Here is a 21,783-nt window from a genome sequence, read left to right as displayed (position 1 = left end):
ACGCCTGTTCTCTTCAAAGCAACTGTAACTAACTCAGCACTCAGAGAATGTTTCAAGAAATGCCACCCAGAAACTTGTGACTTTTTTTATAACTACAACTCTTGAATATGTAAAGTTGTTATTATACGAAATACTGTATGGGAAACATTAATTAGGGAATGTATGTAAGAGAGAGAGTGCTTGGATGATGAATGAATGGTTCTGAGAGGTGCCAGCCTGAGAATACAGCAACAAAGGGCTGAAGGTGTCAGGTGCCAGTGCAACCAAAAGGTGTCAAGTGGAGAAAACCAAGTACTGGAGGTCCACCCGATGAGATCACTGACGAGCACTTGGCAGCCACCCTAAAGACATCAGCATGATGCAGCAATTTCCATAGACTGGCATAGGAAGAAATTCCTATAAGAACTGGACTAAAAAAACCTATAGAATCAGAGTCCAAGGTTCTGCTGCCAGCCTACCAGGAGCTTCAGATGCGCATCTGATCAGGACTTCGCTCCCCACTACCATCACTTGTGTACAGAATACCTGGCCAGTATTCTGTCACAAGCAACTTCCGGGCTGGTAACTATAACAAATACACAGAACCTGAATGAATGGATGAATGAATGTTTATATGCATAAAGGTTAAGTAGTTAAACAACATTGTTTGCTTCTATCTTTTCTTTATTTTTTATTATCTTTACAATAAGTGTGGCTTTTTGCCTTATCCCCCTCAGAAGATCCTGCTTGCTTTTATTGGTACAGCACAGCTCCATCTCCTGACAGATGGGCTATGGTTCTCTTAGACCAGTGGTTCTGCACATTTCCAGACTACTGTTCCCCGTTCAGGAGTCGGATTTGTCCTGTCTACCTCAGGTTTCTTCTCTACTTGCTTACAAATCCAACATAAAAATATAAGAGTATCACAGCACACTATCACTGAAAAATTTCCTATGCTGTCATTTTATCATTACAGGCAGTCCCCCAGTTACGCGGATCCGTCTTAAGTCGAACGGGGTTTGCTGCCCATCTCCCTGGTCTGCTGGAGACCAGCAGACCAGGGAGACTGGAAGCAAAGCCTCTGAGGACGCCGGCAGCGGGACAGCCGTGGCGCGTCTGGGCTGTCCGCTGCCCACGTGCTCCGCGACTTTGCTCCACATCTCCTCAGACCAGGGAGACGGGGAGCAAAGCCAGGGAGCACGTGGGCAGTGGACAGCCCAGATGCGCCGCGGCTGTCCCACTGCCGGCATGTTCCGTGGCTTTGCTCCCCGTCTCTCTGGTCTGCTGGAGACCAACAGACCAGGGAGACGGGGAGCAAAGCAGAGCAAAGCCGCGGAGCACGGGGGCAGTGGGACAGCCCAGACGCGCCGTGGCTGTCCCGCTGCCGGCGTGCTCCACGGCTTTGCTCCGCTTTGCTCCCCGTCTCCCTGGTCTGCTGGAGACCAGCAGACCAGGGAGACGGGGAGCAAAGCCACGGAGCACGCGGGCAGCAGGAGAGCTGCGGTGCATCTGGGCTGTCCCGCTGCCCCCGTGCTCCGCGGCTTTTCTCCGGATGCCTGTGGTACAGCAGCTGGGGCGCTGCCGGTTGGTCCCATAGCGCCACTCTTGGCGCTACTGGACCAACCCGGCAGCACCCCAGCTGCTCTGCCCCAGGCGTCCTGATTCAGCCACTGCTGGTCAGTTTCAGAAACCTGAAACCTGGGGGGACATGATAGCGGTTTTCAAATATCTAAAAGGGTGTCACAAGGAGGAAGGAGAAACATTGTTCCTCTTGGTTTCTGAGGACAGGACAAGGAGTAATGGGCTTAAAGTGCAGCAGGGGAGGTTTAGATTGGACATTAGGAAAAAATTCCTAACTGTCAGGGTGGTCAAATATTGGAATAAATTGCCAAGGGAGGTGGTGGAATCTCCCTCTCTGGAGATATTTAAGAACAGGTTGGATAGACATCTGTCAGGGATGGTGTAGACAGAGCTTGGTCCTGCCTTGAGGGCGGGGGGCTGGACTCGATGACCTCTCGAGGTCCCTTCCAGTCCTATTATTCTATGATTCTATGATTCAGCAGCGGCTGAATCAGGACGCCTGGGGCAGAGCAGCTTGGGTGCTGGTGGATTGGTCCCGTAGCGCCGCTCTTGGCGCTACTGGACCAACCCAGCAGCACCCAAGCTGCTCTGCCCCAGGCGTCCCCAAGTCAGCCGCTGCTGAAACTGACCAGCGCTGACTACAGGAAGCCCGAGGCAGAGTTGCTCTGCCCCGGGCTTCCTGGAATCAGCTGCTGATCAGTTTCAGCAGCAGCTGACTTGGGGACGCCTGGGGTTCTTAAGTTGAATCTGTATGTAAGTCGGAACTGGCATCCAGATTCAGCCGCTGCTGAAACTGATCGGCGGCTGATTCCAGGAAGCCCGGGGTAGAGCAACTCTGCCTCGGGCTTCCTGTAGTCAGCCGCTGGTCAGTTTCAGCAGCAGCTGAATCTGGATGCCAGTTCCGACTTACATACAGATTCAACTTAAGAACTAACCTACAGTCCCTATCTTGTACGTAACCCGGGGACTGCCTGTATTATAAAATAAAAATATAAATATTGTACTTACATATAGTATATAGAGCAGTATAAACAAGTCATTGTATGAAATTTTAGTTTGTACTGACTTCATTATTGCTTTTTTAAATAATCTGTTATCTAGGGATACGTCTACACGGCAGGGCTAACATCGGAATAAGCAACGCAACTACAGCTACGTCAATTGAGTAGCTTAAGTCAAAATAGCTTAACTCAGCTTTTGGTGCTGTCTACACAGCAGGAAGTTGAAGGAAGAATACTCTTCCTTAGACGTCCCTTACTCCATGTGAAATGAGGGTTACAGAAGTCAGAGTAAAAAGTTCTCCAGTTTGACATTATTTCAAAATTAAGGCTTGCAGCTTAGATGTTATTTCAGAATGTCAGAATAATGTCTTATTTTGGAATAACGCTGCTGTGTAGATGTACCTTAGATGAGTTTTACTCACTGGAAGGCCTCTAGATAGAACCTTGTAAATTTGTGTATATTCATGGACCCTTTTTGCTGGATGCAGATGCAAACTTTGTATCCACACAGGCTTACCTGTAGGTAACACCCCAGGCACGTGTGCACCCCTGGTTGAAAACTACTTTCTTAGAACTCAACCTACAGCTCTGGGTTCAAATCCAGTTTCTAGCTAGACTAAAGTTTCTGAAATTCTCCAAGAAATCGTCCAAGTAGTAGGTATTGTCACTTCACATATATTTAGTTTGTCGTCTGTACATCCGGTGTTGTAAGTTAAATACACAACCCCTTGACTTATATCAGGTATCACTATCCTTGGCTTGGAATTGCTAAACCAAATTCAATCTGGGTATAACTCCACTGAAATCCATGGTGGTACATCAGGATTACATGTCTGTATCCATTCCTTATACAAAAGGCATTTGTGTCTGAAGAGGACCCTTAATTCTCTTTGAGACAGATAATTAATCAGAGAAAATATGGTAACAATTTTCAAAATTCCCTCCTTGTTCCTGTATCCAAAAAAAGTGTGCTGTATGCTTTACAGAGCACAAACAGGTGCCTGCATTGAAGAGCTTACAATCTAATTTTAGATGTGTCAAAATAAGCAAGAGTAGGAACACTCCAAAGGAAAGGAAAAATACAAGGATAATAGCCAGTAAGGTCCTTGTGAGTTAGTTTACGTATGTTCACATCTTGACGTCTTTATTACAATTACTGTTGCTGCACTTTGTAGAATACTTCTGCAGTGCCTGTTTCAACCCCACTTATAGTAGAAGGGGTTAACCACAAGTGCTCAACTTTGTTTCATATAGCACTTCCACATTCAGTCTTACATTTATGTACTAGTATCATTTTAAACACAATAGACCCATTTTATTTAAATAGGAAATATTTGTAGTGGACTACATAATTGTAAGGACGCAGTGCAGTATCTAGTTCCACTTGACTATAGGAAACAAAGCAGCATTCAGGAAAATTAATAGAAAGTTACTGTATTTGAAATATTTCAAAGTACTAAAGTCAGCATTTCCCTGGCTAGTGAGAGATTTTAGTCAAGAAACCTTGGCAATGAAGTAGCTTTTGGAGGATTCTTCCAAAGAGTAAGACAACAAGATTTGCTTAGCCTGCACTGCCTCTGAGTAATCAAAAGCCCAGCTGGAACCCATAAGCAGCTATCAGCTTAGTGCTAGTGATGTCACTGTGGCATTGGGAACATTTTTCACATTCTCTGACAGCTTGGATGCAGTCTGTGGAGGGAGCTTATTAAGCAATCAAGCTACAGATAGTGAAGCCTTCCAGTTTGCAAACTAAACTTTTCATTTTGCAAGGGTGCTCACATATTGAATAAACCTTTCAAATGCAGTGGGTGTGGGTTTGGATTTTTTTAAATATATCACTAATGTCAGCCAACAACAGATAAACCCAAGAGTGTCAGAGCAGATTACATCTAATTGTGGAATCATACACCATCCATGGCTGTTTCTTCCTCCCTCCCCTCTCTCTCTCTCTGCCTCAGAGGTGACATTCTTTCTAGGAAAAATATTTTAGTTGTAAATATTAGGAACTATAATGTCAAGAATTCAGTGCAACACAATTAGTTTTTACACAGCATTTTAACCAAAGGAACAACACTATTTTATTTCAATGTTGGCAGCTCTTAGGAATAAATGATGGTTTTGAGTATTAGCAGAGGCAGTCTTACAATGATGTCAAGAGAGGTGAATTAGCTATATGGTACTGTAGCTATAGCCTAATGGAAGGTACACTAAAGTATAAGCCCAGAGACCAAGGATTCATGTTATGCTTTTTTGGGGGGGGAGGGGGAAGAAGGGAGGGGAGTTGTAAGAGGATCCGACTCTTCTCATAACTGAGGCCCTTCCACACAGCCTACATCTGGGAATAATTCCCCCTCTTCTGTCCAGGAGTTGCAGTGCTTCCTCTCCATCACTTGGGGGTGCTCCTTCTTCCTGGCTTAGCTCTCTGACCATACCATTATATAGTTTTTCCCTTCTGGGGTATCAGTCTCAGAGAACTGGTTATCACTGACAGCCAAGCTATGCCCCTTCTCCAGTGGCTGATAGGGGAAGCCAGATCCCCTTCCCACTCCACCCACCAGGTTCCAGGACTTAGTTTCAATGGCAAAGGTCTAAAACATTCCAAACTTTGCTGCCATAACTGTAGGCCATTTCCTATTCCACCTTTATCAGACTTCCACTCCCCCCATTTTCTGGATAGACTTTTCCTTCAGGGCTTCAGTCCCAGGGTTTCTGCCCCTACCACTCTCATTCTTTCTTTGCCCAGAGATAAATTGCAGGCTTTCACCTTGTAGCCTTCTTACGGCTCATGTCCTGGCCTTATACCAGCTCCTCTGCTCTTGGCTCAGCTGCACTCCATGCACAAATAGTGCTTGTCTAGCAAGTCAATTCTTCCTCAGGTGTAGCCTCTCAGGTTATTTAACTCCACATGAGCCACATTAACTCCTTTAGGACTAGTGTGGGGTAAACACCCTATCACATGATGTCATTATCATTCATCAGTCTTACAGATAATTAAAAACTTGCATCCAGTCACTTCAGCTAGAGCTCTATTTCAACGTCTAATACACAAGAGCCAAGCGTCATGCACATTGCTAAAGGCTTTTTATAAGAAACATGCTAGATTAGGTGCCTATGTAATCCACACTAATAGCATGTCAGCTCTACAACTAAAGCATATAGAAAAAACTCATGACCCCATTGGGATTTCCATGCTTCTTTAGCTCAAGTGGGAAAGACTCAATTTACATTCATATGTCCCAAGCAGAAGGCCCAAACATAGCTATTGTTACATTTGGCTGCATTGCCCATCATCACTAGACCACAATCTGCTTCCAAAATCATAAAAAAACCCAGTACTGATGACCAACATTCCACTGCTGTACCACAAAGAACTGTGTAATACACTGGCTGCATGTGTGTTGTCTTTGCTTGTGTGGGCTGATTCAGAGAGGTTACCAGCATGCTTTCCCCTTCCTATCAGGAGCTCCTCTAGTGGAAGTATAAACTGCCTATATTATAGCACTGAAGTTGTGGGATCAAGCGGTGGTGATTAATTGTGAGTGCAAAAAAAAATTGTGCAAAGGATAGTATTAAGACCCTGCTTGTAGTATCAGGGGCTACGTCTACACTGGCATGATTTTCCGGAAATGCTTTTAACGGAAAAGTTTTCCGTTAAAAGCATTTTCAGAAAAGAGCATCTAGATTGGCAAGGACGCTTTTCCGCAAAAGCACTTTTTGCAGAAAGGTGTCTGTGCCAATCTAGACTCGCTTTTGCCCCGCTCGCCATTTTAGCCATTGGGGCTTTTTTGCGCAGAACAGTACTGTGCTGTCTACACTGGCCCTCTTGCACAAATGATTTGTGCAAGAGGGCTTTTGCCCGAACGGGAGCAGCACAGTATTTCCGCAAGAACACTGACGATCTTACATGAGATCGTCAGTGTTCTTGCGGAAATTCAAGCGTCTAGTGTAGACAGCTGGCAAGTTTTTCCGCCAAAGCAGATGATTTTGCGGAAAAACTTGAGTGTCTAGACACAGCCAGGATGTTTTGCTAATATTTGTTTTACTTCTGCATTTTTAATATTTGTATGTGACTAATATACACATTACCATATAAGAATAAGGTGTGGCAGACTGTGCTTGAGAGAGAGAGCAATATTTAGGAGATTTTTGCCATTGTGTGCAGACACTAGAAGAACGTGCTTGTGTCTGTTCCAAAAAAAGTCAGCTTGTTTTAATATAAATATATATATGCCATTATTATAATACATTTATCAAACCAGATTTTCAAGGACAGAATTCTTCAGGGCTCGGTGAATGAATCAGAGAGAGCCTTCTACCTGTAATCTGAATCCTGAAACAATCAACGGAGATTAAAATTTGTTGCACTTTAAGGGATGCTTAATGGCAAACACATCACATATAGAAGCCAAGTCCCAGCTCCAGCTCCCACATCACTCACCGATTTGGCTCTCGGTTGTAAGCTTTTTGGGACAGTGTTTCTTTTGCTTTTAGTTGCTATACTGCCTAGCATAACGGGGCATAACTTCAGTTCAGTCCAAGTCCTCTAGCAAGAGCTTGTACTGTGAGGGCCAAACCCCAGACCTTTGCTCATTGGCTGGTTATTAGCCCCTGAAGGTGTTATTCTCTCCTGAAGTCACAGACCTCTGGGACCTCAGTCATCTATGGAGGCTGACTTCTAGTGAGAAATAAGCAGATAAACGCTTATAAGAAAAGTCCTGTTTTTGTAACACAGTAACAGGGAAGACAAAGCCCAGAACAAATCACTTGCAGAATTTTTTTAAACAAAATTTTGGATAAAAATTGTTTTTATCAGCAGTAGTTTTTTCAAAATATTGTTGGCACATTATAAGTCTAATGTGAAAAAGCATTAGGATGGAGAAAATGTATCTGTTTGGCATATAGGTGCCTGGATGTTTAAGCTGAAGTGACATAGCCTGAGGTTCAGTAGACCAGAAGCATGCTGTTCCAGAGTATGGATACACATTTTATTTACACCATGCTGGCTCTGATACATGACGTAAAGCCATTATGAAGGTCAATGGGAAAGTTTCCACTTAAATTACTCCATGAAACTGCAGAAGAGTAGAGTATGAATGTTTATAGCATGCTATCATGCAATCAGACTGGTTTGTTACCCAGCAGGACTTGAGGAAATGACTGGTACAGTTTCACTATAATGCTATTTGTGGCTTGTCTACTGTCACAGTTTCTCAAACTTCAAAGACTTTTCCCCTCAATCATTGAAAGATGAAGAAGATAGAAAAAATATTTCTATGGCAGTATCCATATGGTGGATGCTTTAGCAAAGTCTCTGCTACAAATGGCACACAATAAAATTACAATTGTGAGTATAAACAGACATAGAAAAGTACAAGGCGCTTCGTAAGAACTGAAGATAGTTCCTCACCTTTTGGAACAGTAAAGGGAGAGAAAAACAAGTCTTTTAGGATGTTAAATACTAGCCCCCAGCCTTGATACCCAACCATCCTTTTTTTAACTGGAATAGTCCATTGCTAAGACTCTAACCTGGAACATGAGAGTTTAATTCCCTCCTCTGCCAGACGTTCTATGTGATCTTGAGCAGGTCAGTTAAGGTATGTCTACACAGCAGGGCTAAATTTGTGTAGCTTAAGTCAAAATAGCTTATTTTGAATTTGGGCACATCGATACGGCACTTATTTTGAAATAGAGCACTCTTCCTTTGACTTCTCTTACTCCTTGCACAACAAGGTTTACAGAAGTTGGAATAAGAAGCCTGTTCTTTCAAATTTATTTTGAAGTAATTGGCTTCCTGTGTAGATGCGCACTACATTATTTCAGAACAACATCTACTATTCTGAAATAATGCTGCTGTGTAGACATGCCCTTAGTCTCTCTGTCACCATGTCTGTAAAACGAGGATAGCACTACTTTCCCTAGCTCAGTGGAGCACTGTGAAAGTAAGTGCATTAAAAGTTGTGAGATGAGACACTATTAATGGGGACCATGTAAGCACCCAAGAGTATGTCTATACACAAATCTCTCAGCCCTGGTCTACACTAAGGAGTTATTTTGAAATAGCAAGCGGCACATCCATACTACCAAGCCTGTTATTTCAAAATAACAGGCTGGTTATTTCAAAATAACTCCTTTCCACAAGGAATAATGCTTATTTCAAAATGGTTATTTCAAAATAGCAGTGGTGGATGTTCCGCTGCTGCTATTTCAAAATAACTACTCCCAGAGTCAGAGTAATTACTTTCCAGTGCTTCTTGGGGCTTTAAGTCAAGGTAGCATGTCCATACTAAGGGATCCTGCCTCAGACTAATTTCGAGGCTTCCCTATAGTGTGGGCAGCCTATTTCGAAGTAGTTATTTCAAAATAATTTCCTAGTGTAGACGTGCCCTCAGATTCTTGAGTTGGACCCAGTAGCCAACAGGGATCCAGGGTTTAAGCCTGTTATTTCACAGTATAGACACAATCCCCACAACTGGGCTCCTTAGGAGGCCATCAAAAGTGGGCTACACTCTGATGCACTGACTTCCTTTGTCTTCTCTATCCAAAGAATTACCAAGCCACTCCAGGGAAACAAACAGCACCCCTTGCTGTAGCGTAGCAGCTTAGCATTTAACCCTTCCATTGTTTACTGATTGCCAAGCTGTATACACACCTTTGGAAGCCCTTCTCTGTAATGGAGGCTGACCAGAAGTCATCCTTTTCAAAGCACATTGGTTGCAGGAGCACAATCAGATTTTTGGTTAATTTCTGGTGTGAGGCTAGAAAAACACAGTGGATTTCAGTAAGAATTCCAGAAACGATCACACATACCAGCAAACAAGCTGGAAACCTTGGAAATTTGCTAGACCAGTATCCAGTGCAGGGAGTAGATTAAGTGGCTCAAGACAGAGTGTCAAACTAACAGGGATGAGAAGTGCATCTTGGGCAACTTGCCAACCTCACACCCGTTTTATGAGGAGTTGGACTGGGGGCTTGGTATGCGCAAAGCATGGAGTCAGCAGTGGTACATAACCTTACATTGCCATACCTGTAAGCAGGCCCCTCTATAACCATTTTATAGTGTAACAAGCTAGCTGGAAACAGTCAACTGTGGGGTCTTGGTGGGGGGGAAGCTGGCAATGTATTCCATTTACAAATCTCATCCATTTCAGTTAAAGGCAACCCACACAGTCCATGGTGTCAATCATTTGTCACAAATACATGTGGGGTAACGGAGGTGGCAGCAGAGTTGTGTGGGTAAGCATCCAGCACAGCAGTGGTAAACCAGCACTGGCACACCCAGCATCCCCCCAAATGGCTGAAGTGCCAGCTAACCCCACTGTGGGGATGAAGGGAGCCCCAAGCCTTCCTGGCCAGATCAAGCCTAGGTTCCCCATCCCTGCTACTGACTACCCCTTTTGGGGTATCAAAGTCTTTCTGTACCAGTGGTCTTAGGAGGTCTTCTCATATGCCTCCCCTGTGGCTGGTAGAGGGACCCAGGCCTGCTCACTGCTCTGTGTGCCAGTCCAGAGGCAGTCTCCCTGGCAACTGTGCAGACCTTGTATACCCTTTCTTTAGAGTCATTCCTGTAACTCCCCCATCTTCGAATGAACTAACTCTAACTCCCTGCTCTGAGGGAGTAACTGCAGACTAATGAACTCCAGTCCCTCATACACAGCTCTCTACTCCCAGGGAGTGACTTTCCCAGACCCCTCTTAGTCTCTGAGTACATTTACTCGGGATCTCACGCCTCTCTAGCAGACACCTGTCAGGATGGAATTACACAACTCTCTGACTCTTAAACTGGGCCCTGTGTTGCAATCTACTGTGCATCCACTATAATTTGCCACAGTAGGTTTGACTTATGCCCCAACTCTGCAATTCTGTTCCCTGTGGGACCATAGTAGTGGTAATCAGTGACCAAACAGCTTCCTTAAAACAAATTTGTATTCATATAGAACAAAAGCTTTCACAAGAAAAATGTATTTTAAAGAACAATAAACCAGACTGTACATGTCTGACTTTTCCCTAAGGCATCCCAGGCTCTGGGAAAGTCCAGCTTCTTAGCCTCCTTCCACAGACTTGTTCTCCATGTTTGCTGGTCTCCCTTGACAGTTAGGGCAAGTGAACTTTTTAACTCTTTAGTGCACTTCTTCACTAAAAAGACTCCCAGTTTCAGCAAAACAATGTTTGCAACTTGCTAGAGAGACAGGATCCTTGAAGCTAACAGCTTACCCTATTGTCTTTAAAGTATATACGGGTGTTCTTTTCTGGAAAGCAACTGTGTTGTCTTTATACAAAGACCCCACTGAATTCACATATTGTAGACACAAACCCTCTATTACCCCAGTACATAACTACCCCTCACTGCCCAGGTCACAAAGTATTAATAAAATGATATAGCATTATTCAAAATTATTACATATCAGCTCAGCATCTGTCCCATAAATGTTTACCACTGAGTAAAGTAAGGAGGGGAGAGCTTTGGCCCTGCAAGGTAGGGAAGAGACTGGTTATCCAACTGGAAAGTTCTGTATGACTGCACAGAACAATGGCCCTAGATGGGCCAAGTCTTTACAGTTTAACTGCAATCGTGTTAATTATATAAGTTGAAACCTAGGTACCTACAAGTTGCATTCTCTACTAAAAAAGCTGACATCTTTAGATCTATAGTCATTCTTCTGGGAAGCAGAATAGGTGTAAGTATTAATAGAAGCAATCTTGTTTTAAGTTCCTCGTCAAAAAGTCTTTAGAATTAACAACCCTTTCCTATTAGAGATATTGAAATCTTATGTAAAGAATTCTGAATGCTAATCAAAATAATGGTACCAGGAATAACTTGTTTTCAGGGCTGATTTTCCCCTGCTTTTTAAATTTTAGGCAGCCGCCACCCAGTATTCTTGATATACAAGGCTACAACGCCAGGGGCAAGATTGCCTGGAATTGCACTGACTATGACAATTTCCATCACGCAAACAGCAAATGGGCCCTAATGACCAGGGGTAACTGGTCATCAAGGGCATCTTCACTTCCCAGGTTAAAGGTATGGTACTTTCTCTAGTAGAGGTATAGCTGAATATTTCAAATCAAAGCTGTGGTAAATGTCAAGGAAATAATAGATGCAAGTAGGAAACTGGCATCTTAGAGTTGTGCAGTTTGGTCCTGGTGCTGTAGGACTTTCTGTAGGACTTTTAAAATGGGGAATAATTTGCTATTAAGAGAATCACATATTCAGTACTACAGATTGAACCTCTCTAGTCCTGTGACCGCCATGGTCTGGAATGATTTGTTAGCTAGATGTCCACTTAACAAGCGTGTGGCCAAGTTCCGGAGTTCCATAAAGTTTGTTTACAGCAGTGGTCCCCAACCTTTGGGGGCTGCTGGGCACCCGGGGGCCGGCACCGCCCACGCGCCGCGTGCCCGGGGGCCGGCACCGCCCACGCGCCGCGTGCCCGGGGGCCGGCACCGCCCACACGCCGCGCGCCCGGGATTGGCACAGCCCTTGCGCCGTGCACCCGGGGACAGGGCCGCCCATAAGCTGCGTGCCCTGGGGTCGGCACCGCCCATGCGCCACACACCCAGGGACGGGGCTGGCCCCAATCACTCGGTGGGCACACAGAAATGGCCCAGCGGGCGCCATGGTGCCCATGGGAAGCGCGTTGGGGACCACTGGTTTACAGCCACCAGTCCTGGCTCTCAGTGTTCTGTGTTGTTATTTCGGTCTAATTTGCCCCTTAAATGTCTTCTAAGAGGCCAACAAACAATGGAAGTGTTGGTAATGCTGCTACACAACATTTACCTCCTGTAATTTGACAAATTCTCTAGTTTGGCACCAGTCAGGTCATGAAGGTGCCGAACTGGAGAGGTTCAGCCTGTCCAAGAAAGTTTAGTTACATAAACATACTTGAAATTAAAGTGATCAACATAATCAGGACAGTCTTTTTACAGGTTTTTAATGCCCACACAAAATCTCAAAACATGAGTCTTAGCACCAGAAGTGTACAATATCATCGGAACTTAGGAATAGTTGTAGCACTAAGTCACCAAGACATTATGGATTTGTTTGTGATGAGTAAACAAATACCAAGAGAAGAGTAACGGTCGAGAGAAAAAAAGAGAAAGTGTGAGTGTGTGTGTGAATGCATGCATCTAGACCGCAGAGGTACAGGAGTAAAAACAAAACTGCCCAACAGTTCATATTTGAAAATAAATGGTTTATAGGCAGTGTTGGAATTCAGATGCAGAATGAGGACCCACTTTGTTGCTCATTAGATACCAGCTCTAGTTCTCTTTCCATGTACTTCAAGTTGGATACCCTAGTCACCTCAACACTGTGGTAGGGGAAATGTCATGGAACAAAACACTCATGAATCCATTCTTCAACTGAAAACAGTTCTCACTCCATCTGTAATAGGGCAACAGATTGCTCTCTGTACAGGAACATCTTCTCTCACAGAAAAAACAATGGGTCTCTCTCGTCAAAGGCTTTTCTAGATCACCATGGGATCATTGTAACTCCAACATTTAGTTTATAGAACATTGTATTTATTTGTAAAGTTTGAGACAGTCACTCATTAACTCTCTAGTGCTGTCTTGATCTTGAAGGATCTCTGGACAACATGTAGTTCACTACTTGTAATTCTTAGTCTGTCTTAGTCCTGGGATTCTGCCAAAACAGAAGATTGACTGTGACATATTACAAGGGTAGTTTTCCAGGATGTGGATTACCAGCATGTGGCAATTAAGCTAATTTTATGTGGGAACAGAAGTATCATAGGTCAAAGTATTATGCTTTGTTTACTAACCCACCCAGCTGTCTTTTCCCACATCTAAAAGCTTGTCTTGCATTTTTAGTTTCACTCCATTGCTTTTCCTTCAATTGTATGTATACAGAAGACAGAATAGCAAGAATATATTAATTCATCACTGGTTGAACTGACTTCATCCTACCCATATTTTATCATATCGCCTGTACTTGAGGGAAAAGCTTTTTTTTTAAAAAAAAAAGTCTATTTTTCTTTGTTTCACACCAGAGTTAGTATATAGGAGGCCCCCGACTTGCAGCCGCCCAAGTTCCAACCCCCCATACTTACAACCATTTTTGTAAGTGTGGAAGGGGCCAAAAACCCCCGACTTCCGTCCTTGGACCGCATTTATGATGGCGCATAGTGCCTATCGTAAATGAGGGTTCAAGTTACGATGCCCCCGACTTGCAACACTTCCCCAGGAACTGATCGCATTGCAAGTCGGGTGCCTCTAGTAATTGCATAAAGCCCACGGTAGATCTATCATCTGTAGCCCACTACAGTAAAAAAACGAAACAAGAACAAAAAACCAGAAAACCCATCACCACCAGCTTTGTAATTCCAGTTGCCATTTATTTTATGGAAAATAAATCTCAAACCAGGTATCTGCCACTAGTATCAGGTTAATTTTGTTTCAGGCCACATTTTTTTAAACAAATCAGAATTTTTTTTGGCAGGTGTCAAATAGCGGAATTGAAGTTAGTGAAAAATTATATCCCCAAGCCTTGAGTACTTTAATTTGGTTTGAATACCCTATCAATTTTATTACTCATTATCCACCTCATACAGAGTCTAAGTTTTTTTAAATGTATTTACAACTGTATAGAGCCTGGCCTACTTTCTGATCCTTCTGCTTGGGTGTTGCATGTGTACTGACATACAATTTATGTTCCTGCTTCTTGTCCAACTGCTGATATTCCATCCCATTCTCACCCCCTCATTCAATTCATGAAATTTGCCCTAAAATAACATTATAAAAAAGTAAATGCATTATCTAGAGTTCTCAGCCTTATTAGGTAAAGATCAATTTTACGGACTCATCCCAAACTTAGGTGGACATTTTCACTCAACAGCAGGTAACCACATAACTTAGCCCAAATGGTGCTCTGGTTAAAGCCTAAACCAGGGGTGAAGAAAAGGGCCTCCACGGGCTGGAAACAGCCCATGAAAGCCCTGCCACTTCCCTACACCCAGGCCAATTAGGGTCTGGAAGTGGGAGGAAGCACACAAAGTTTCCTCCACCCTGCCAGGAGTGTGCGGCACTTAGAAGCATTTGCGCACTCTGCTGCCCCAAAGCCCTGATTGGGCTAGGGAAGAAGGGGGAGCACGCGAAGTCGCCTGGGGGAACCTCTGGTGGGGAGCAAAGACTTCACGCGCTCACCTAGCCCCAGTCCAATCGAAGCAGGTGTATGATCCATTTTGGCCCCGCCCCTTCCGGTGCAGCCCAGAGCTACTTCAAAAATTTCTGAAGTGGCTCCCAGTAAAAAAAATGATTGCCCATCCCTGATCTATTACAATGGCATATCTTTCCGCTGCTCAACTGCTAATGGTACTAGCCAACTGTACCCAGCTGCACAGTGTTCAATATCAGCCTTTTCGACCAGAAGCAGAAAAGCATTTCAGGAAGAGATTTAAAAGGAAAACAAATATACCAGACAATTTAAACCGAATTCAAATCATTTATTGCACCAAATGTTAAAAAGAAATAGACCAAAACAACATGGTACATAAACAGCAGTTTAAAAAAAAATTCACACAGTTTGAGACTGATACCCATTCAGTCAATCCTCAAAAATGCAATGTCATAAAACATGCAATTGTAATAATCAGATTTGCTTCTAGTATGGATAGGTATGTCATTATGATCCATTTAATGGGAGTAGCTAATGGATAGTGTATAATTGGCAGTTTAGACTCAATTCTGATTTGAGTCCCTTTAAGTCAAGAGTGGAGAGTGGGGAAAGGAAATGTTACTTAGTGACCAAGTTGTGTCACCTTTACATACAACTGTTTGGTGTTGTTAAAGGGACTCATTATCAAAGTGAAAGTATATATAAGCAAAACATTTATAATTTTGTCCTCCAATGAAACACACAGAATTAAAGTATATATTTGTACGTTTAAAGCAAAATAACTAACTAATATTCATTAATATTTGGTAAGCTATAAACTAGATTAAAATGTCTAGTTCTTTTTAAAACTGCTTTAGATGCAGTCCTACAGCTTCATCTGTATTGGCATTTGTCCCCCAGGTTTGTAAAAGTTTGTAATAATCTAAAGAGTGTACATTCTTTAAGTTGTAAAGTGTAAACTGCATTTCTGAAGGGTTTTGAAACATTATTCACTCACTTGAAAACAAGAAAAATATGTAGTAAGAAGTTTACAAAAGATTTATAATACCGATAACAATAAAAAAAAGCTTTGGAATCTTGAAGATTTAAGCTACATTTTTATTTCACGGTTTTAAACATTTTCCCCTGTACATTCATATCACTTTTCATTCTATTAAAAAATAAAACAAACATGCTATAAAGATGTCTAACACAACATTTGTACGTACTTACTGCTCTATCATGCTACACTAACGTGCCCAACCAGCAAGATGCTACAAAAATGTTCAACGGGTAAGACTTAAAAAGTTGAAGAAGCCCTAAAGATAGTATCCTGTCAACTGAGGTAGTATGTTTGGTGGGAAGGAGAAATATTTAAGTTTTTTTAGGCTAAAGACACCATTTTTTTAAAAAAAATTAAGAAGTATACAAACCTTAATTTTAGAAATCAAATTTGAGACTATAAAACAGGGCAGTCTCATAGTGTAATTTGTAAACAGCAGCAAAGTTATATAAAAGATAGTAACTACACTGTAAAGATTTTAAGCTGAGGAAAAGCTTCTGAATCACCAATTCCATACATATTCTTAAATTAAATTATAATCTTATCAAACACAGCAGCATTTGTTAGGGGGTTAAGTATTAAATTAAGGGTTTCTGATCAAGGTACTAATCCTGCAACATATGTTCAGGATGACATGCTGTCAATGGCTCTCCACGTGGATACAGTGGTCCACTTGCAGGCATCTCTGTAAAACTGGGGCTTGAGTCAGTTTGTACTAAGCAAGACAAGCCATTTTTGGTTGAATATAAACAGGAACTAGACAAACAAAATTACCATGAAAAACCTACAGGACATGAAGTAAGGAAAATGCATATTACACAGAATTCTTGTGTACTCACTAAGGAAGTCATTACACATAACTATACCCTCACTAATTGGAAAAAAGGAAGTTTGACAACAGGGGCACTTTCTATATGATTTGGTTTCAAGCAAATCATGAAATGGAGGTTAATGCAGCTCAGGGAACCCAAATCCGGGCAAACCAGAAGGCCTGCATAGATCAGCAAAAGAGATAACCCAAACCTCTGGAACTACAGAAGCCCCTGTACAGAGGATATTGGCGAAAAGCCTAAACTGTATAGAAATGTGTCTACCATGCTATCAAGTACTATGACTGGCCTATATCAGCTGACTGATGCTTTTGGGGCTTGGGCTGCATGGCTATGAAATTGTTGTGTAGATATTTGGGCTCGGGCTAAAGCACAGGCTCTGGGACCCTGTGAGGGGGAAATATCCCACAGTCTCAAGCATGGAAGTCTACACTGCAGCCTATGTTAGCTGATACAGGCCTGCCATGGTTGTTTTATTACTGTGTAAACATATCCTCAAAGTACTAAGCAAAAGGAGGCACCTGAAATATTAGATTGGAGAACCCAGATCTTAAATAATCTTATCTGTTTAGAAATCATACTTGGAAATTAAGAGGACTTAAACTTGAACACACAAACCTTCCGCACATAAATTTCTCATGGTATAGCTACATGTTCCTCGCAGAATGAGAAAGAGAAATGAACAAGGCTAAGGACCATTTTCTGTCCTATTTAGAACAAAATGAAAACACCATAATACTCACCTTTTCTCACTTTATTTCTTGAAGATTCTCTTTGTATTACCCTAGTGATTAGGTTTTTTTAAAGCAAAGCTGTACTTAAAATGTGTCCCTTCAACACTGTGAATTCTGGAATCACCAGCATGGATAATTCAGTGAGCCAATTAATGAATCCTAGCAGGCAGGAATGGTTCTAGTAGGAAGAGTTCATCATTTCTAAATGAGTATTGAGACAACTTGATATTAAGAGCCAAAAGTGACCTATATTACCCACCTCTGGGCTGCCATAGAATGTCTGATAGTCTAACACGCTGCTTGGGTGGGGGTTCCCTGCTTCTTGCTTCCTTTATTTGAAAATAATCTTATTTCCCTTTGCCCTTTCTTGACCTAAATAGTTTAATATGATCCTCAATAGTGTTTGATGAAAAAAAGTAACTTTGTACCTTAGTGTGTACACATGGCATTTAAATAGCAAAAAGTTAACTATGCCTGTGAGCAGAGCATATTAGATAGTTGTAATTTATTGTATGGAACAATAAGAAACTGGAGGGATGAACTATTTGATCTCTTCCTCAAATAAGTGAGTCCTTAATAGATCAGAAGGCACTGAGATGATAGTGCAAAAGTTCTGCTGAATCATAGTGGACGTTTGCAAATGTTCATACTAATAAATCATGGTGCCCAGGCTTGCCTTTATCCTCTGTTTAACTTAAAAACAGTACCTCCTTCCAGTGTGACTAAAGAGTCGTTTCCAAATAATAGTAATACATTTGACTAGTGAATTTAAAAAAAAAAAATAAACTTTTAACTTTATGGCAATTGGATGGTATTTGTGCATGTGTGTGCATGCGCGCATACACACACACACACACACACACACACACACACACACAGAGTAACATTCAGTAACACATACTGTACTTTAGCTTGGCAAACAAATCTCTAAGATGGTAATATCCGACTCCATTAAGACTTAGGACCAATTCCCAGTTTTATAGGTCAGAGAAACTTAAAAAAAGAAATCTATTAATGTTGCAAATGCAACAATGTAAACGTGAAGTAGAAATTCCATACAGCTTCCTAAAAAAATCCTCCTCTTTCAAAAAGCCTTCTTCAGCCTAATATTGGGGTGGCACAAATTATAATCAGAGCTCATACGGTTTCCTCATTAGTAAAACTAGAAGCAGCTGCAGCTTCCTTTCATCTTTTAAAAAAACCCACAATATCAACCTCACACATGCCACATAATTCAGCTGCTTAGTAAAAGTTGCTTGTTTTCAGCTGGCCACTACTACAATACAAAAAGATGTTTGTGTTCTGCAAAACTTCATGACCCATTCAAACATCTCTGTATTGGAATGCTATGTACATAGTTTACAACTCCAGTTACACAACCAAAGAAGCACACAAAACACCATGCGATCCCAAGTGCAGTATTAGAAGGCCCATCTTATTCCACCTGTTCTTTTTACTGCCACTTGATGTTTTTAGCAGTGTTTTCTGCTGACAGTTCAGTGTTCGCTGTAGTGTTTACTTTTGTCATTTAAAAAGACCACAAAGATGAATTCACCTTCATGATTCGTTAACTCAGATGTGAGTGTAAAAAATAAACCAAAATGAAAAACCCCAACAAACCACCTGAATGTCTTTTACATTATGTAAACTGAAGTCTTCAAATAAAGCATCCAGCTGAAAGTCAGAGTCAAAAGCTGTTGGAAAGCACGGTCATCACCTGCTTCCCTCACTGTGCCCCTCTGCCAGTGCTTGGTACTTGAATTCTTCAAGACTCCTGTAGTTTGCTTTTAGGGAATGACTATCCTGAGATTTCAACTTATAAGAGTATTTGAGCAACATTTGGGGAATGCGTGCTTGCAATAGCAGCCAACAGAGGCAGGTCATTGGATTCAATCCTAGAAGTTTAAGAAAAGGAAGAAGGTTTTTTAATATATACATCCACCTTTTACAGGAAACAAAAATTCTCTCTCCTGCTCCCAAATCCAGACAAGAAATACTTGGCAGTCACTCCCTATATTGTTGGTGATTTAACAGGCTGAAGTGAGGTCTCTTATCACTAAGGGTTTATTAGTTTTATTATTTGAACATTCATCACATATTAATAAATGTCTAATATTTATTTACACAATAAGAGATCAGTTAACACGGTGCATTATCTTTTCTTGATTTTAAATTCTTCACTAATTCACAAAATTCAGTTTTAGCCAGTAGTATTAATTAATCCGGTTCTACTGCATTAGTACTAAACACACACCAATTTGAAGAAAATAGTTTTTGCAGCGTGTTCTATATAATCAAAATCACAAAGGCTCAGTGGTTCAGCACCTCAACCGCTTTGAAGGTCCTGAGACAGAGGTTCATGTTCTTAAGTCAGCAGTGGTGCTTTAGAACTCCAGGTTAGAGTTAAAAGATTCCACAAACTGAGACTGCAGCCACAGTAATTTAACATTCCAAATGCACATTGCATCAAAACCTCAGTAGCAGTTCTTGACAACAGCACCTGATCTGAGTCGCATTATAGCTTGAAGTAGCTTGACAAGAAAAAGCACGGCCCTGTCAGTTTCAAGTCACTTCAGCTATGGGATTTTGACTCGGACATGGGATGTTGGGCACATTTGATGAGAAACAGAATGGGAACATGTCATGTATCTGGGGGAGGGAAAGTAAAAGAAGATGGAAAACAAAATACGGAAGGGAGGCAGTGTGAAGTGATTAGAAAACTGTACTGGGATTCAAGAGACCAGATTTCTATTCCCAGTACTGTCACTGGCATGTTGAGTGTCCTTGGGCAATTTCTGTAACCTGTGTGCCCCAGTTTACCCATCTGTAAAATGAGGGTAATGATTTGATCTCAGTAAAGTGCTTGGAAGTCAGCAAATGAGGAGCGCTATATAAGAGCAAGATATCTCTATTATTATTTAAAAACAAAAAATGGAACAATAAGAAATTGCAAGAAATTCCAGAGCAATTGCAAGCACTTTTGTTTTGTGTTTCCAGAGCACCCTGCAGAGTGGGGCCTTGGTCCACGATTAGGCTTCTATAGTACAGTAAACTTCCGATAATCTGGCACCTTTAGGACCCAGAGGGTGCTGGATTATCAGATATGCCAGAGTATCGGAAGAGGGGGCTATGCCACCCTGGAGTGGGGTGGGGTCTGGAGTGAGGTGGGGGGGATGCCACCCCAGACTCCTCATAGCCCCCCCTTCTGGTAGTCCGGCTCTGCCCCAGGCGTCCCTGATTCAGTCGCTGCTGAAACTGGCCAGCGGCTGACCAGAATCAGCCACTGGTCAGTTTCATCAGAGCTGACTTGGGAATGCCTGGGGCAGAGCAGCTGGGGTGCTTCTGGGTTGGTCCCGTAGCGCCGCCCCTCGGTGCTGCGGGACCAACCCCGCAGCACTCCAGCTACTCTGCCCCAGGCGTCCCCAAGAGCAGTAGGGGTGCTGCCAGGTTGGTCCTGCAGCCCCGAGGGGCGGTGCTACGGGACCAACTCAGCAGCACCCCAGCTGCTCTGCCCCCGGCTTCCCCGATTCAGCTGCTGGTCAGTTTAGGAAGTGGCTGAATCGGGGAAGCCGGGCACAGAGCAGCTCCAATTGTCCGGCTGCCCGGAATATTTCCGGGTTCCCAATGGTGTTGGACCATTAGGAGTGCCGGAGCACTGGATGCCAGACCAATGGAGTTTTACTGTAATCCAAATAATGAAAAACAATACATATAAGATTGATAGAGTGAGAGAGAAGAAAAAGTGGTCACAGTATCTTCATCTGGTTATGGGACCAGAGAAGTAAGGCTGAAAAGTGAACTGAGAAAAACTTCATAAACAAAACCAAGTTATTCACCGTAGTGATTCTGAGTTACTGTTCAGAGCTGCTTTAAAAAAACATAACAAAAAGAAAACCACTTATTGCTTTTGTCACACATGATTAACAGCAGTAAGATTCTGAAGATTCAGAATGGGTGTGACCACCAACTTCTTATATTATATTTAAATAAGAAGATAACCTATCAAGAAGGCTAGCCTGTATTTTCAACCGTTACAGTGAATTAATATCAGAACTGATTTCTGTCTGTCTTATTTCTAAAGATGGGCTTTTCAATTATTGTAGAGAACAAAATTAGTGGGAAAGAGGAGCAAAGAGCAGAAGCCAGCCCGATTAACACACTAAAAACAGTTGTGTGTGTTTGGGTTTCAGGATGTTGACAGATGCACATGTACAGGCTGCATATTGAGTAAAAACACTTTTGACTATCTCCTGAATAGAGAATTGCTGTTCATTTCTCCACACATAATTTTTGTATCCAGAACAAATGTTTGGTGGCACTGCTTCTGCCCATCCTCAAAGAGATACAAAAAGGGGAAAATAGATGATTTAATTGACTGGTAACAGAATGGGACTTTGCTTGTTTCATCCTGTCAAACTGCTTATGAAAAATAATGTTCTTTATTATAAATTTAAAAAAAAAACAGCTCAAAGGCACACATTTT

At 42.2% G+C, this 21,783-nt stretch overlaps 2 protein-coding genes across 9 annotated transcripts in view; one reads left to right on the top strand and one right to left on the bottom strand.

The window, feature by feature from the left end:
* SPMIP2 (sperm microtubule inner protein 2) overlaps positions 1–21,783 on the top strand; it is a 104,013-nt gene that overhangs the window by 42,632 nt on the left and 39,598 nt on the right. For all 4 annotated transcript variants that reach the window (XR_012904194.1, XM_075930141.1, XM_075930142.1 and 1 more), the window contains exon 4: positions 11,418–11,580. Coding sequence is in view for 3 of the 4 variants with exons in the window: in XM_075930141.1 (XP_075786256.1) it covers positions 11,418–11,580 (163 nt within the window). In the remaining variant the exon portion in view is untranslated. The remainder of the gene's footprint in view (positions 1–11,417; positions 11,581–21,783) is intronic.
* FNIP2 (folliculin interacting protein 2) overlaps positions 15,008–21,783 on the bottom strand; it is a 72,107-nt gene continuing 65,331 nt past the window's right edge. For all 5 annotated transcript variants that reach the window (XM_014572962.3, XM_006121871.4, XM_075930138.1 and 2 more), the window contains one exon: positions 15,008–19,195. In XM_014572962.3, the coding sequence (XP_014428448.2) occupies positions 19,117–19,195 (79 nt within the window). In that variant the 3' untranslated portion in view covers positions 15,008–19,116. The remainder of the gene's footprint in view (positions 19,196–21,783) is intronic.

This window comes from Pelodiscus sinensis, chromosome 5, assembly GCF_049634645.1.
Source record: "Pelodiscus sinensis isolate JC-2024 chromosome 5, ASM4963464v1, whole genome shotgun sequence".
Lineage (NCBI taxonomy): Eukaryota > Metazoa > Chordata > Testudines > Trionychidae > Pelodiscus > Pelodiscus sinensis.
Note: the sequence above shows the minus strand (reverse complement) of the source record. Positions and strands in the feature narration are given on the sequence as shown.